The 12350-nt window shown below is 47.0% G+C and overlaps 1 protein-coding gene across 1 annotated transcript in view; it reads right to left on the bottom strand.

Annotated features, from left to right (window-relative positions):
- LOC118092922 (kinesin-like protein KIF19) overlaps positions 1-12350 on the bottom strand; it is a 36626-nt gene that overhangs the window by 10269 nt on the left and 14007 nt on the right. The window contains exons 8-13 of the mRNA XM_060282803.1: positions 10872-11040; positions 8646-8820; positions 6921-7107; positions 4380-4650; positions 2410-2531; positions 31-167 (exon numbers count right to left, since the gene is read on the bottom strand). Of these exons, the coding sequence (XP_060138786.1) occupies positions 31-167; positions 2410-2531; positions 4380-4650; positions 6921-7107; positions 8646-8820; positions 10872-11040 (1061 nt within the window). The remainder of the gene's footprint in view (positions 1-30; positions 168-2409; positions 2532-4379; positions 4651-6920; positions 7108-8645; positions 8821-10871; positions 11041-12350) is intronic.

The raw sequence follows: 12350 nt of genomic DNA, 5'->3' as shown, positions 1-12350 counted from the left end.
CAGAGAGGGCTTTGTAAAGAATGCAAGTACCTGTCCGATTCCACAACAATTGGGGGTAGCTCAAATTTTGACCCGCAAACAAAATCTTTATTGCGTTCCAACAATCCTTTTTGGTTCTCTTCTTTGTTTGGGTCCAGTTGCTGAGCCTTATCATGAGCAGAGCCATCCTTGCAGGGAAGGAAGACAAAAGGGGGAAATCTCTGTGACCCGGTGGATGTGCACTCTAGAATCAACTACCTTCACATCACAGATTTTAGCTGGGTGGATAGTTGCTCCCATCTTTTGTTATTTTGTGCAACTGTACTCATTCAAAATTCACCTGTTCCATAGTTCTGTCTTTCGTCTTTTAATTTTCACCAGTTGTTATAACCCCTTTCTCTGTTTTATATACACTGTAAAGTGAATTAAAAAAAACAACCAAAAAAAGTTGTTTCCTCCTTCAAACAACTTCCCTGGTAACTGTAGCTACCGGTATGTCCTAGAACAGGGAGGTCTAAGCCCAAACCACTCTGAGCATTTTTTTCTGGCCCTCTAAGAGCCCACCCCATTTTAGTAGGGGGAAATAAAATAGACAATGTGCTGGCATAGGCCCAGGGGGTTAAACGTCTCAACCCAGCCTGGCAGCCTGATAAAGTGGCAAATCGCCCCCTCCCTAATCATCAGAGACAGACAGGAAAAGGGGCAGCCACACCCACGAATGGCATGCAGCTTCCAGAAGGCCGGTCAAGCCTGATCCTTCACTCTAGGGCATATCGTTTGAGGGGTGGAACTTAATTTTTGCAAATTTATTCAGTGTGGGGTCTTAAAAATACGCTCTCAGGTGTGAAGAATTTAAATCTGCTATTGTTCTTGTGATTGGAAAACATTTCGCTTGGCAAGTCTACGATTGATGAAGAAGCACAGAAACTGCTTTCGGAAAACCAAAGGATTTTAAATTCACCTTCTGATCATGTCAGGCAACGCTAAATAATAAAAAGTGAATTAACAATATAACTGCAAGTACAGTCATGCCTTGGTTTTTGAACAGCTTAGTTCTCGAACGTTTTGGCTCCCGAACATCACAAACCCAGAAGTGATAGTTCCAGTTTGCGAACTATTTTGGGAAGCCGAACATCCGATGGGCTTCCGCGGCTTCCGATTGGCTGCAGGAGCTTCCTGCAGACAATGAGAAGCCGCACTTTGGTTTTCGAACATTTTGGAAGTCGAATGGACTTTCGGAACAGATTTCGTTCAACTTTGAAGGTATGACCACACGCGACAATCATTGTCAATTATTTTAATGCAATGTTACACACATTTTACTTACCAAGCAAAAGTAATTTAATCAGAATATCTTCTGAGTTCCCGATTCATGCTACAAGTTTTTAGCACCCCTCATTTTTGGAATTTGAAAGCTGGAAAATCCAGCATGCCCTACCTTTGCACCACCTGGCCCCAAGTTGTGTTTTGTTTTCCCTTCCTCCCTAGAGAAAAGTGAGGGAAGGACCATCGCTCCATGGCAGAGCATCTGATATTGTTGTAAATGTTAAGGTTATATATATATATATATATATTATAATTGTTCATAAACATGCACATGAATGTACAGGCACATGTCTGAAGCAGCACAGGAAGGCAGGCCTGAGTGACACCATTTTGACTCTCTCTGACCAGAATCACACACACATTTCCACATGACTATCAATTTGGGAGCCATAATCCTGTAAGCTGGAGGCTCTGCCAACTGGACATTTCCCCATCAATGGTGCCAGACTACTAGCCATCTCATTCACAATGGAAGACTCCTCCGAACAAAAGATAGTGATCAACTTTTAAGAAACTGTTAATTTCTCTTTGTGTTTAGGAATTCACACCTGGGAGGGGTAAGAGGAGGACTAGGAGAGGTGTCAAAGTTGTTCAGATTTCTACCTTGAACCCTCCCTTTTGTGAGGTATTGATTATGTAGCTGTGATGTAGGAATGATGTATTTTGGGGGTGTTTCTTGGTGATGGGAAAACTGATAAAAGTGGATATTCTCCTTTGTTCTGGGTTCCTTCCTTGATCCCTTGTGTGAGGGGAAGGACCCTGTTGCAACAGCAAAAATAAAGGCTTTGCTTCTCAAAATTCTCTGGTTGGCCTCTGTTATATTCTCCGACCGATGGAGAACCCAATAAGGGCTCTTGTGTACCCCATTAGGGAATAAGAGCAGATTTTTGCTTATTACACTTTGCACACAGGAAGACTCAGGTTCAATCCCTTGGCATTTTCAGTTTGGGGCTGGGAGTGCCTCCTGCCAGAAAGCCTGGAGAGCTGCTGCCAGTCAGTGCAGACAGTACTAAGCCAGATGGACCGAGGGTCCTGTCCCTGTCTAGGGCAACTTCCTATGTCCCTGCTCCTATTTCGAGAAAAGGGAGGATAGTTCTGCCTCACCTGGAGTGCTCCAGACATCAGAGAGTGAAGTGCCAGAAGCTGGCCCAGGGTCCCTTCCTCCAACTCACGGATATGCAGGTGGTACAGTTTTTCCAGCGGCTCTGGAATGGGAATGTTGTGGTCTGGAGAAAAGGAAAGAAGCTTACACAGGTGAGGGCGCAAAGACAGATGGGTTGCATGGAGCTGAATATGTACAGCCTGGAGAAGGGAAGACAGAGAGGTGATGTGACAGCCATCTCCAAATATCTGAAGGGATGACTCATGGAAGATGCTTGTTTGCTCTGGTTAAGAGGGAAACGGTTCTCACAGAAGGGACCCGTTCCACATTTGGCAAACAGCTATCCTCTTCTGCTGAGGGCAAAGAGCCCTTGGATGGGGACCACATGGAAGAAAGATGGGCAATCAATGTAAGATAGCAGCAAATATCCCATTGGGTCCTTCCAGAGGGGAGGCTTAATACTGCAAACAAATGAGGTATCACTGATGGACTATTGGCAACATTTTCTTTCTTTCTTTCTTTCTTTCTTTCTTTCTTTCTTTCTTTCTAAAATTTTATTTAAGCTTTTCAGGTTTCTACATTTCATTATTTTTAAAATCATTTTAACGTTTCAAAACTTAACTTCCTTCCCCCTCTTTCTGTAGTTCCTAAAATTTATTTTTAATAATAATAAAAGTAATAATAATAATAATTTATTATTTATACCCCGCCCATCTGGCCGGGTTCCCCCAGCCACTCTGGGCGGCTTCCAACAAAATATTAAAATACAGAAATCTTCTGCATATCCAAATTAACTTAATTTGCTCATTTATTTATCTACTTTAAATATATAAAACTCTTATAAAACTTCTGTTATGACAATAATCCTGCCAATGTTCTTATCGGTTTACAATTTATCTGTAAATGTTCAATAAACCATTTCCGTTCTTCTATAAAAGGTTTGTTAAAACACACAGCGGTTGGAGGGCCACCTGTCTGGGATGCTTTAATTGAGATTCCTGCACTGCAGAGGGTTGAACTAGATGACACAAGGGTAGGGTTACCAGACATCCCCGTTTCCCGGGGACAGTCCCCGGATTTGCGAATAAGTCCCCGGACAAATTCCATCCCCGGAATGTCCCCAGATTTCATCTAATGTCCCCGGGAAACACAGCAGCGGCAGTCTCAGCAGCCCGGAGCAGTTGGCTCTGTCTGGCTTCAGGAGCTGCTGGGAAGTCCCCATATGATGGTGGTGCAGGGGCTCTAAGATCCGGGCTACCTCCACCTTCCCTGACCCCAGCAACTAAGCTGTGAAGGGAGGCTTCATGCTGCCTATCAGAGCTTGCATGCAAGCAGGAGGGGGCAGGGCTCTCTCAGTTAGGCAATGGGAAGCCTCCCTTCCCAGCTGAGGGATCCCCCCCTCCCGCTTGCACGGAAGTAGGAATGGGATTGGGGATGATCCGGTAGGAAGGGAGGCATCACGCTGCCCAAGCCTCGCCGCCGCTCTCAGCCCTCCTTCTCTGCCTCCCATGCCTGACCCACCACGCACCGCTTCCCCACCACCACCACCAAAGAACCAACAACTCTGGGACTGTCCAGGAGAAAGGAGATAGAAGCCTCGGAAGAAGGGGAAACGTGGCGGTTGAGGTCAAGGTGGCGGCTGCCCCTCTGCCACCTCCATCGCTGCAGCATCAACGTCCCGGACGTGCTTTATTTATTTATTTATGTATTTATTTAAAGTGCCCCCGGATTCATTGAAAAAAAAATCTGGTAACCTTACACTAGGGGACCCTTCCAACTCTACAATTCTGTGGTTCTATGGCACCCCAGGACTGTCCACAACCTCTGTAAAACACAACAGAGACCAGGGCTGGGGAAGAAGTTCCTCTTCCTTGTGTGGGCCTTCCTAGCAACCTCTGCCTTTGGTGTGCCTGAAATCTGGTCCAACAGGTAAGGGCCCCGCCCACTTTGGCCTCTGGCCCCGCCCACTCACCCCGTATCAGCGACTGCTGCTGCTGGATTATCTCTCGGCAGAGGCGCCTGTGCTGCTGGTGGCTCTGGATGACAAAGTCCTTCTGGCACAGCAGGGTCTCCTTGCACAAGGCGTTGGCCTCCAGCTCTGTCTTCCCGACTTCCAGCTCGTGGGCTTTGCAGAGGAGCCTCAGGACTTCCCTCTGGTCCTCACGGGTGATTTGCTCGGGCAGCAGCTTCTCCATCTGCAAAACCTTCTTTTTGGCATTTGCCAAGCGCTGATCCAGGTCTGCCTAAATTAGGAAGGGGAGCGGAAACCCCTGCCATGAGTCAGGCTCCTAAATAAGCCTACATAAGAAGAGCCTGCTGGATCAGGCCACTGACCCATTTATTTTATTATTATGAGTAGTAGTAGTAGTATTGATTAAACTTATTAATCACTTGTGACCAGAAGACCTCCAAGTGACTTACAGCAAAGAATAATAATTAATAATAATAATAATAATTTATTATTTATACCCCACCCATCTGGCCGGGTCTCCCCAGCCACTCTGAAAGAAAAATATACAATACATAATCCTAAAGGGGGTGTGTGTCATATAATACATTGACATCATCCTATATAATAAAGTGCAAGTGTCTCTGCGTCCAGTATTCCCTGTGTCCCTGGGGTTGCGCTCCTGTGCATGTGCCCCACGGACACAGGGATTGGACGCAGAGACTGCATGCACACACACGCTCTCCCCACCCCTCTGCCAACCGTTGCTCCCGGCCGGACAAGCGCCTCACTGCACGAGGAGGCTGCTACTTCCTTTGCCGCCGCCGCAGAAAGAGGCCGAATCACGGCCTTCTCCTGGGCGCCCGCTCCCCTGCTGGGCTCAGCAGAGCGCCCCAATGAAAAAGGCTGAATATTCTAGCGCTCCGTCTCATGCTGGAGGTGCGCAGCGAGGCGGCGGGGGAGAGAAGCGCTCCCCCCCCTCGCCGCCTTGCCGCGCACCGCCGGCATGGGACAGTGCTTCCTCGGCGAAGGCAAGCAGGCGGGCTGTCTACCTGCTTGCCTTCGTGCAGGAAGTGCCCGCTGCCGCTTCGGCTTGGCGGCAGCAGCGCTTCCTCGGCGAACGCAAGCAGGCAAACAGCCTGCCTGCTTGCCTTCGCCGAGGAAGCCGAAGCGGCAGTGGGCGCGGAAGGAAGCCGGCTTTGGCTTGGCGGCGGCAGGAAAAAGGGGAGGAATTCCTCCCCTTCTTCCCGCTGCCGCCAAGCCAGTCCCCGAGCCGAATTGTGGCACGGCGGGGGCTTTTCGCCGTTTGCCTCCCCCTTGGCTTGGGGAAGGCAAACGGCGAAAAGCCCCCGCCGCGCCGCAATTCAGCTCCGTCCCCCGCGCGCTTTGACTTGGGGAAGCAGGCAGGGAGATGGCAACAGCCCAGGAAGCTGCGGGCTGTTGCCGTCTCCCTGCCTGCTTCCCCGGGCCGTAGCGCATCAGGGGGGGCAGAGCCGAAGATGCAGGAAAAGTGAAGAGGGGCAACGCGGTTTTCCGAAGGCAGGACTTCTTGGGTTTCATTCTTTTTCTCTTCCTCCCACCCCACCAAGAAGTGGGAGGGAGCGCTGCAAACAAAGAAGAACGCAGCTCCGTAGCCAAAGCTGAATGTGGGATCGGAGCCCCCCCCCCGCATTTCTCACCTCTGATTGCCGCCTCCCCCCCGCCCGAAACAAAAGAAGAATTGTCATACGTTCTAGCGCCGTTTACTCAACGGGCTGAATGACACTAGTTTCATATAATATGGCATTTATGGGAAAACAAAAAGGACATACTAGCCGTTTAAATAATAGCAAACAACATTAAGAATACTCAAGCAAAGCAATACTCTGACCCTCTAATTAGCAATTAAACGAAACCCCAACCAGACAGCATCATTATTACTACCACGATTATTATTGTTATTATTAAAATTTGCATCCCCACCCATATCTGCAGATCTCAAGGCAGTTCACAGCTATTGGGACAACAACTGGGGCAGGTAAAGAGAAGCATCTTCAGGCCTCTTTGTGGGCAGGCGAAAATAGTCCACCCCCCCAAATATAATCCACCCCCCCACAAGGTCTGAGGGACAGCGGACCAGCCCCCTGCTGAAAAAGTTTGCTGACCCCAGGTTTATGCAGTGCGCGAAGCATCTGTCCCAAATCTCCCAACATTCAGCAGCGTAGTGGCCAGAGAGCAGGACCGGGACCTGGGAGAAAACAGGATTCAAATCCCCACTTGGTCAAGAAGCTCGCTGGGTGACCTTGGGCCAGGTGTGCGTTCTCTCTCAGCTCAGCCTACCTCGCAGGGTTGTTGTGAAAATTAAATGAGGAGCGGTACACCATATCTGGCAAAGCAGAACTTCCAAGGTCCAAGTGTGGATTTGAGCACAGTGAGGCTCCAGGAGCATCCCTAATTGAAAAGCTCATTTCCAAGCATGCATATCTTTTTTAAAAAAAAAAAAAGAAATCTTGTTTTTCAGCCTCAGACTTGGCCCATCACGAGACAACAGCAACACGGCTTTCATAGAGCCATGCAGTGCCTTACCTTCAAGACAGCTGTTTTCCGCTGCTCAGATAAGAGCATGCCGATCTCCTCCTTGGCTACCATGACTTCGTGAGGCTCTGGCGAAGCTTCTTCTCGCTCTGCCTCCTCCATGGCTACCTCGTCTTTCGCCCCCACCTGCTGCTTGCTGGGATACCTGTCAGTCTGGTGGGCCTTTTCTTGTTCCCAGCTACAAACAAAGGACACAGTAGATTAAGGTTTGTTTACACCTTGGCAAGGCCTATTCGTTTATAAAACTCTGAACAATTTGGAACCAGTTTACCTGCGGGATCGCATTGCCCCATATCTGCCCCCTTGAACACTTCCATCTGTGGAACCAGCACTTTTATGGGAGCTACAGAACACCAGTTCTGCATTTGTAAGAAATCAATCTTTAAGTGTGGCAGCAGCACATAACTTTGGAACTCCCTGCCTTTTGACATCAGGAGGAACTCTTTTTGGTGCTTGCCAGGAAAAATAACATTTTTCTTTAGACAAGCCAGCTCAGACACGTTGGCGTGTGTTTTAATCCATTTTTGACCTTATTTGTAATTTTGATTTTTTCAAAAATCGTTTTAAAATAGTTGTTTTCAATTGCTTTTATTAATAATGTTATGGTTTTATTGTCTTTGTAAACTGCTTTCAGGTTTCTTTGTTGTTGTTGTTTTTAAAAGACCAAGCAGTGTAGTAGAAGTTCAAACAAACAAACAAACAAACAAATGTTTCCCCCTGGCATGATTATTATCAAGACTCCCAGTAATTGGGCAGCCTCCTTTATCAGAGGCCGCAGTGCCCTCTAGTGGTCACCCAAAACTTTCGCAACCCCTGGAACTGCTGTTATAAAGACAGGGGTGGGGTCGATGGGGTGGGGTGGGGGGTGTTGCACTTTGGGAGCCAGGGATTAAATCCCGCTTCCTTCACTGTGTAATCTTGTTCCTTGCTTGGGAACAGGATCATGGAGCCAGTGCAGGATTAAACCCTGTCCCCCTACCCACTGGCTGATGTCACCAGTGACTTCAGCTGATGTGTGTGGTCTGGGGGAAACGGCCTTGCAGATTAATTGAATCTCTTGATGGGCCAAAAATAGCCTGCAGTACCTGGTTCGAACAAGAGCCCTGAAGCTGCCCTTCCATAGTGAGCACCTGGGAGGCAAGGTGAGCAAGCAAGCCACTCACCTCTTCCCAGCCTTGCCCACTAACCTTGAGACTGTATTTCCATCAAATGATTACCTACTACGGTACCGGTATATATTTAGGAAAGCTTTCTGTTTCCCTGTTTGCTGGGCATTTGGACATTGCTTCAGATATCTTAACCAAATTTTGCATGGCGGTTCCAGAGATGAGGGAGCAGGATTTTTGTCCATGTTTGGATACCACAGAGTGCCATTTTGAATCAAGATGTTGGAACGCACCTTTCAAAACCACAATGAATTTAACCACCTGCACTGATTTTTTTTTATTTTTGGTTCCACGGAATTCCTGAGCAATGCCAGGCATAAGCCTGCTAGTAGTAACAGTTTCTATATTTGCATCTGTTCATATAAATTAGCACCGGCCAATTTTATGCAGATCTCTCTCTCTCTCTCTCTCTCTCTCTCTCTCTCTCTCTCTCTCTCTCTCTCTCTCTCAGGGCAGAAGTAGGTCCATTGTTAATACCATTCAGTTCTTTTCACCTTAGAGGACCCCCCCCCCAAAAAAAGCACAGTTGCCCATCAGTCCCTCAGCTCACTCAGCAATCGTTAGCAGATGCCTGGAAGTGTCCACATGCAGCTCCATGTCTGTCTTCTCCAGCTCCATCAGGCTGCGTCTCATGTCCATCTGCTCCTTGAAAGCCCCGACCAGCTGTTCCCGCAACTTGTTCATCTGTTGACGGCTGTACTCTTCAGGGTCCTGGGGAGCCTCCGCTGTGGGAAAACAAGAGCGCAGGCACTTTTCCACCTCTGCTTCCTTCCTCTTTTCTTTTTAAGGATGTTTCTAGCATTTAACTACGTATCTAACATTAAACTACGTATTGGCTTCGCCTAAACTCAAATCCCCACCCCCACCCACCCCGTCTAATATCCCTAGTGTTGCAAGATTGTCACAAGAGCACCTGGACTAAAATTGTGTCTAAAAAACTTCACTCTTTTGGTTTATCACCACAACAGCTACCCACTTTGGGTTTTAGTAAAGCAAACAGTCTAATTTGTCAGCACCTAAATGATATCGAGTGTCAGAACAAGCTGGCCACAATAAGGAAATTTTGCCCGTGGTAGGATTATTTTCCACCTTCCCATTTCGATTCTCTGGCACCCTATCTGCATAACTTAGCAATTCTAAAACATAGAGGCGCTTTTACTGTTGCAAGATTGAATGTATTGCCCTCGGCAGTACTTGAGGGATGATTCCAACAGATTCCACATGAAAAACGCTTACGTCTCTGTGGTGATGGCAGTACCGAATCGGTGGCGCATGCCCTGCTAGCTTGCGCTCTTTATAAAGACTTGAGGAATGAGATTATCACCCCTTTTTTATTGTCCATTCCGGGTCGCCCAACCACTGTCCTTTCTCTTGGCAGAACAAGATGAGCAGGTGACAGCAAAGGTTGCAAGGTTTTTAGCTGGGGCAATCAGAATCGGATCCACTATTTGACTATTGATTCAAACCCTAAACTATATTTTATACAATTGACTTTTTATTTCGATTCTTTGTATATCATATTGTTGCTTTATTGCTATGGCCAATGGCTGACTCAAATAAAGATTCATTCATTCATTCATTCTAGCTCCCAGGGCAGAGAGGAGCAAGCCGCAAGCCTTCCAGATGTCACTGCACTACGACTCCGGTCATTCCTGGACCTTGGCCATTGGCCAAACACAAGTGTCCCTGTGACTCTGGAGAGGTGGGTGCTGAGCCCATGTCCTCCTGCGCTGCTCCTTCTACTGACACCTGTGCTAAACCTTTATCAAGCGCCTCTTACTAAACCTGCCAGGAGGATCAGAAACGCCTTATGTTCCTTTTAATCCTTTCAGATCAAAGAGCATCTATCACTCGCAGTGTGGCCATGTTCTGTGCTGAAGCAGGCAAAATCTGCCCAGGACCCGATATCATGGAATTTCTCTCTTTGGAGTTGGTGACGGGACTGCAACTTTTTTTAAAAAAATGGTGCCTGTTTTATTTCACTCATTAGCTGGGATTCCTGCCTTGTAGGGGGTCAGACAAGATGATCCTTTGGGTTCCTTCCAACTCCACAATTCTATGATTCACTGCTATGTTTAGTTGTTTTATTTTATTTTTCTCTATTATAGACACATCTGCTTCTTATCCTTTTCTTAATGCTGGTCATTGCCTCACCCATAGTTTTATAAATCATTTAATATGTCAACACAAATAGAAGTTATAAATATTGCAGCTGTTGTATAAGGGATTATTATTATGACTGGAATGTAACTGAAATCATGAAGATTTTGGAACACAGAAATAAAGAAAATAATCAAATCATCAATTCTATCATGTGGGGGCCCATCTAAATTATATAATCTGGTATTTGAAGGATTGATATTATTGATTGCATTATAAATTGGTATTGTTATAATGAGGCTATTATTGGATTATGATTGAAAATTAATAAAATTATTGTCACAAAATGCTGGTCATTGAACATCACAATAAATGTTTGGTTTGATTTGATCACTGGCCACATGGTCTAGGGCTGTTGGGAGCTGGAATCCAACAACCACCTGTAGGACCAGTCAAAGAGCCAAGGGCATGAGGGAACTTGCCGCAATCCATCCATGTTGGATGTACAACTCTCATCATTCCTGACCATTGCTGCCTGGTTCTGATGGGAGGTGGAGTCTGACAACATCTGAAGTGCCACAGTTTTCTCCACCCCAGGCTTAGGGTGCAATTCTGGGCGTCTTAGAAGCAAGCCCTACTGGACGGAGCAAGACAGTGAAGAGGACAACACAACCACCTCCATCTCCTCTGCCTTGGACATCTTTGACCGCAGGACTAAGAAGGCACTTCTCCCTCTCTTGATTTTCCAGCTTCGCCTTCAAGCATTCGATCTGCCGGCGCAGGTCCGAAATGATGCTGGTGTATTGCGCAATGTGGTATGAGACGTTGAGGAGGTTGCGCTTCACCTGCCGGGTCAGAGAACACCTGGTGATGCATCCAGTTTTAAAATACTACCTGATGCAAACAGCAGCTGCGAATGAAGAGTTATCTCTTCTACTGAAAATCAAGTACAGTTGTACCTTGGTTGACGAACAGAATGTGTTCCGGGAGTCCATTGGACTCCTGGAACCGTTCAAAAACCAAGGCGCGGATTCCAATTGGCTGCAGCCAATCAGAAGCCGCACCGGACATTTGGCTTCCGAAAATCAGTCGGAAACCGGAACACTCCTGGGTTTCGATCGTTCAGGAGCCAAAACATTCGGCAACTAAGCCGTTTGACAACCAAGGTACGACTGTATTGGTAAGAGCATAAGAAGGGTGGTGCTGGAATAAATTTTAAAAAAACCACTCAAGGTGAATCAATAAGGGAGTTTAATGTGGATTTGAGGCTGAATTTTATATATATTTTTATTGTCCACCCTTCACCCGAAGGTCCCAGGGCAGGTTACAGCATCAAAACACCAATATTAAAAACAATTCAAAACAACTTACAACCGTAAAAATAAGGTGGGTCTTAAAAACATAAACCTCAAGTGTCAAAAGCCAGGGTAAACAGCTATGCCTTCAGCATTCTCTGAAACCTGCAGAATGAAGGTGCTGCCACAGAGAAGGCCCTACCCTCTCAAACCTCTGAGGGCAGAGGAACTTCCAAGAAGGCCCCCTCTGACAATCTCAGCAGCCGAAAGGGCCTTAGTCTCCGTTAGTACATGATCTGCTATGTCATGGCAAGATCATTCTTATCAGGGCCAACCCTACCATTAGGCAGGGTCCTGCAGCCGCCTCAGACGCTGGGGAGCAGGGTGTGGGAGCAACATGTTGGGAGATATTGTTGCCATGTAGCCTGCCCTGCCCTGCACACCCACACCCAAATTATCCTACTGTGGAGGCAATAAGATTATTCTACCAGTCTGGTCTGCTTTTGTATACCCAGGCAGCACACACACTATATGTTTAAAAGCATTAGGACACCACAGTCAATTGTAATTGCCAGCCCCAGAGGACCCTGGGATGTGTAGTTTGCTAAGCGGGCTGAGAAATGTTAGGAGGCCTCTATTCCCCTCACAGAACTATAGTTCCTAAGGTGGTTTAACTCTGAATCCGTTTTCACAGGGAACTTGGGGAGTTGCATCTCTGTTGGGGGGATTAGAAGAGTCTCCTTCAACAACCTACACCTCCCTGAATTCTTTGGGAGAAGCCATGACTGTTGAAAGAGGCACCATTGTGCTTTAAGTATATGGTGTGAATGTGACCACAGACAGGGAAGGTGGAAGCCTCA

Source organism: Zootoca vivipara, chromosome 14 (assembly GCF_963506605.1).
Source record: "Zootoca vivipara chromosome 14, rZooViv1.1, whole genome shotgun sequence".
Taxonomy (NCBI): Eukaryota; Metazoa; Chordata; class Lepidosauria; order Squamata; family Lacertidae; genus Zootoca; species Zootoca vivipara.
The sequence above is the reverse complement of the archived record's forward strand: the minus strand, read 5'-3'. Positions and strand labels throughout refer to the sequence as shown.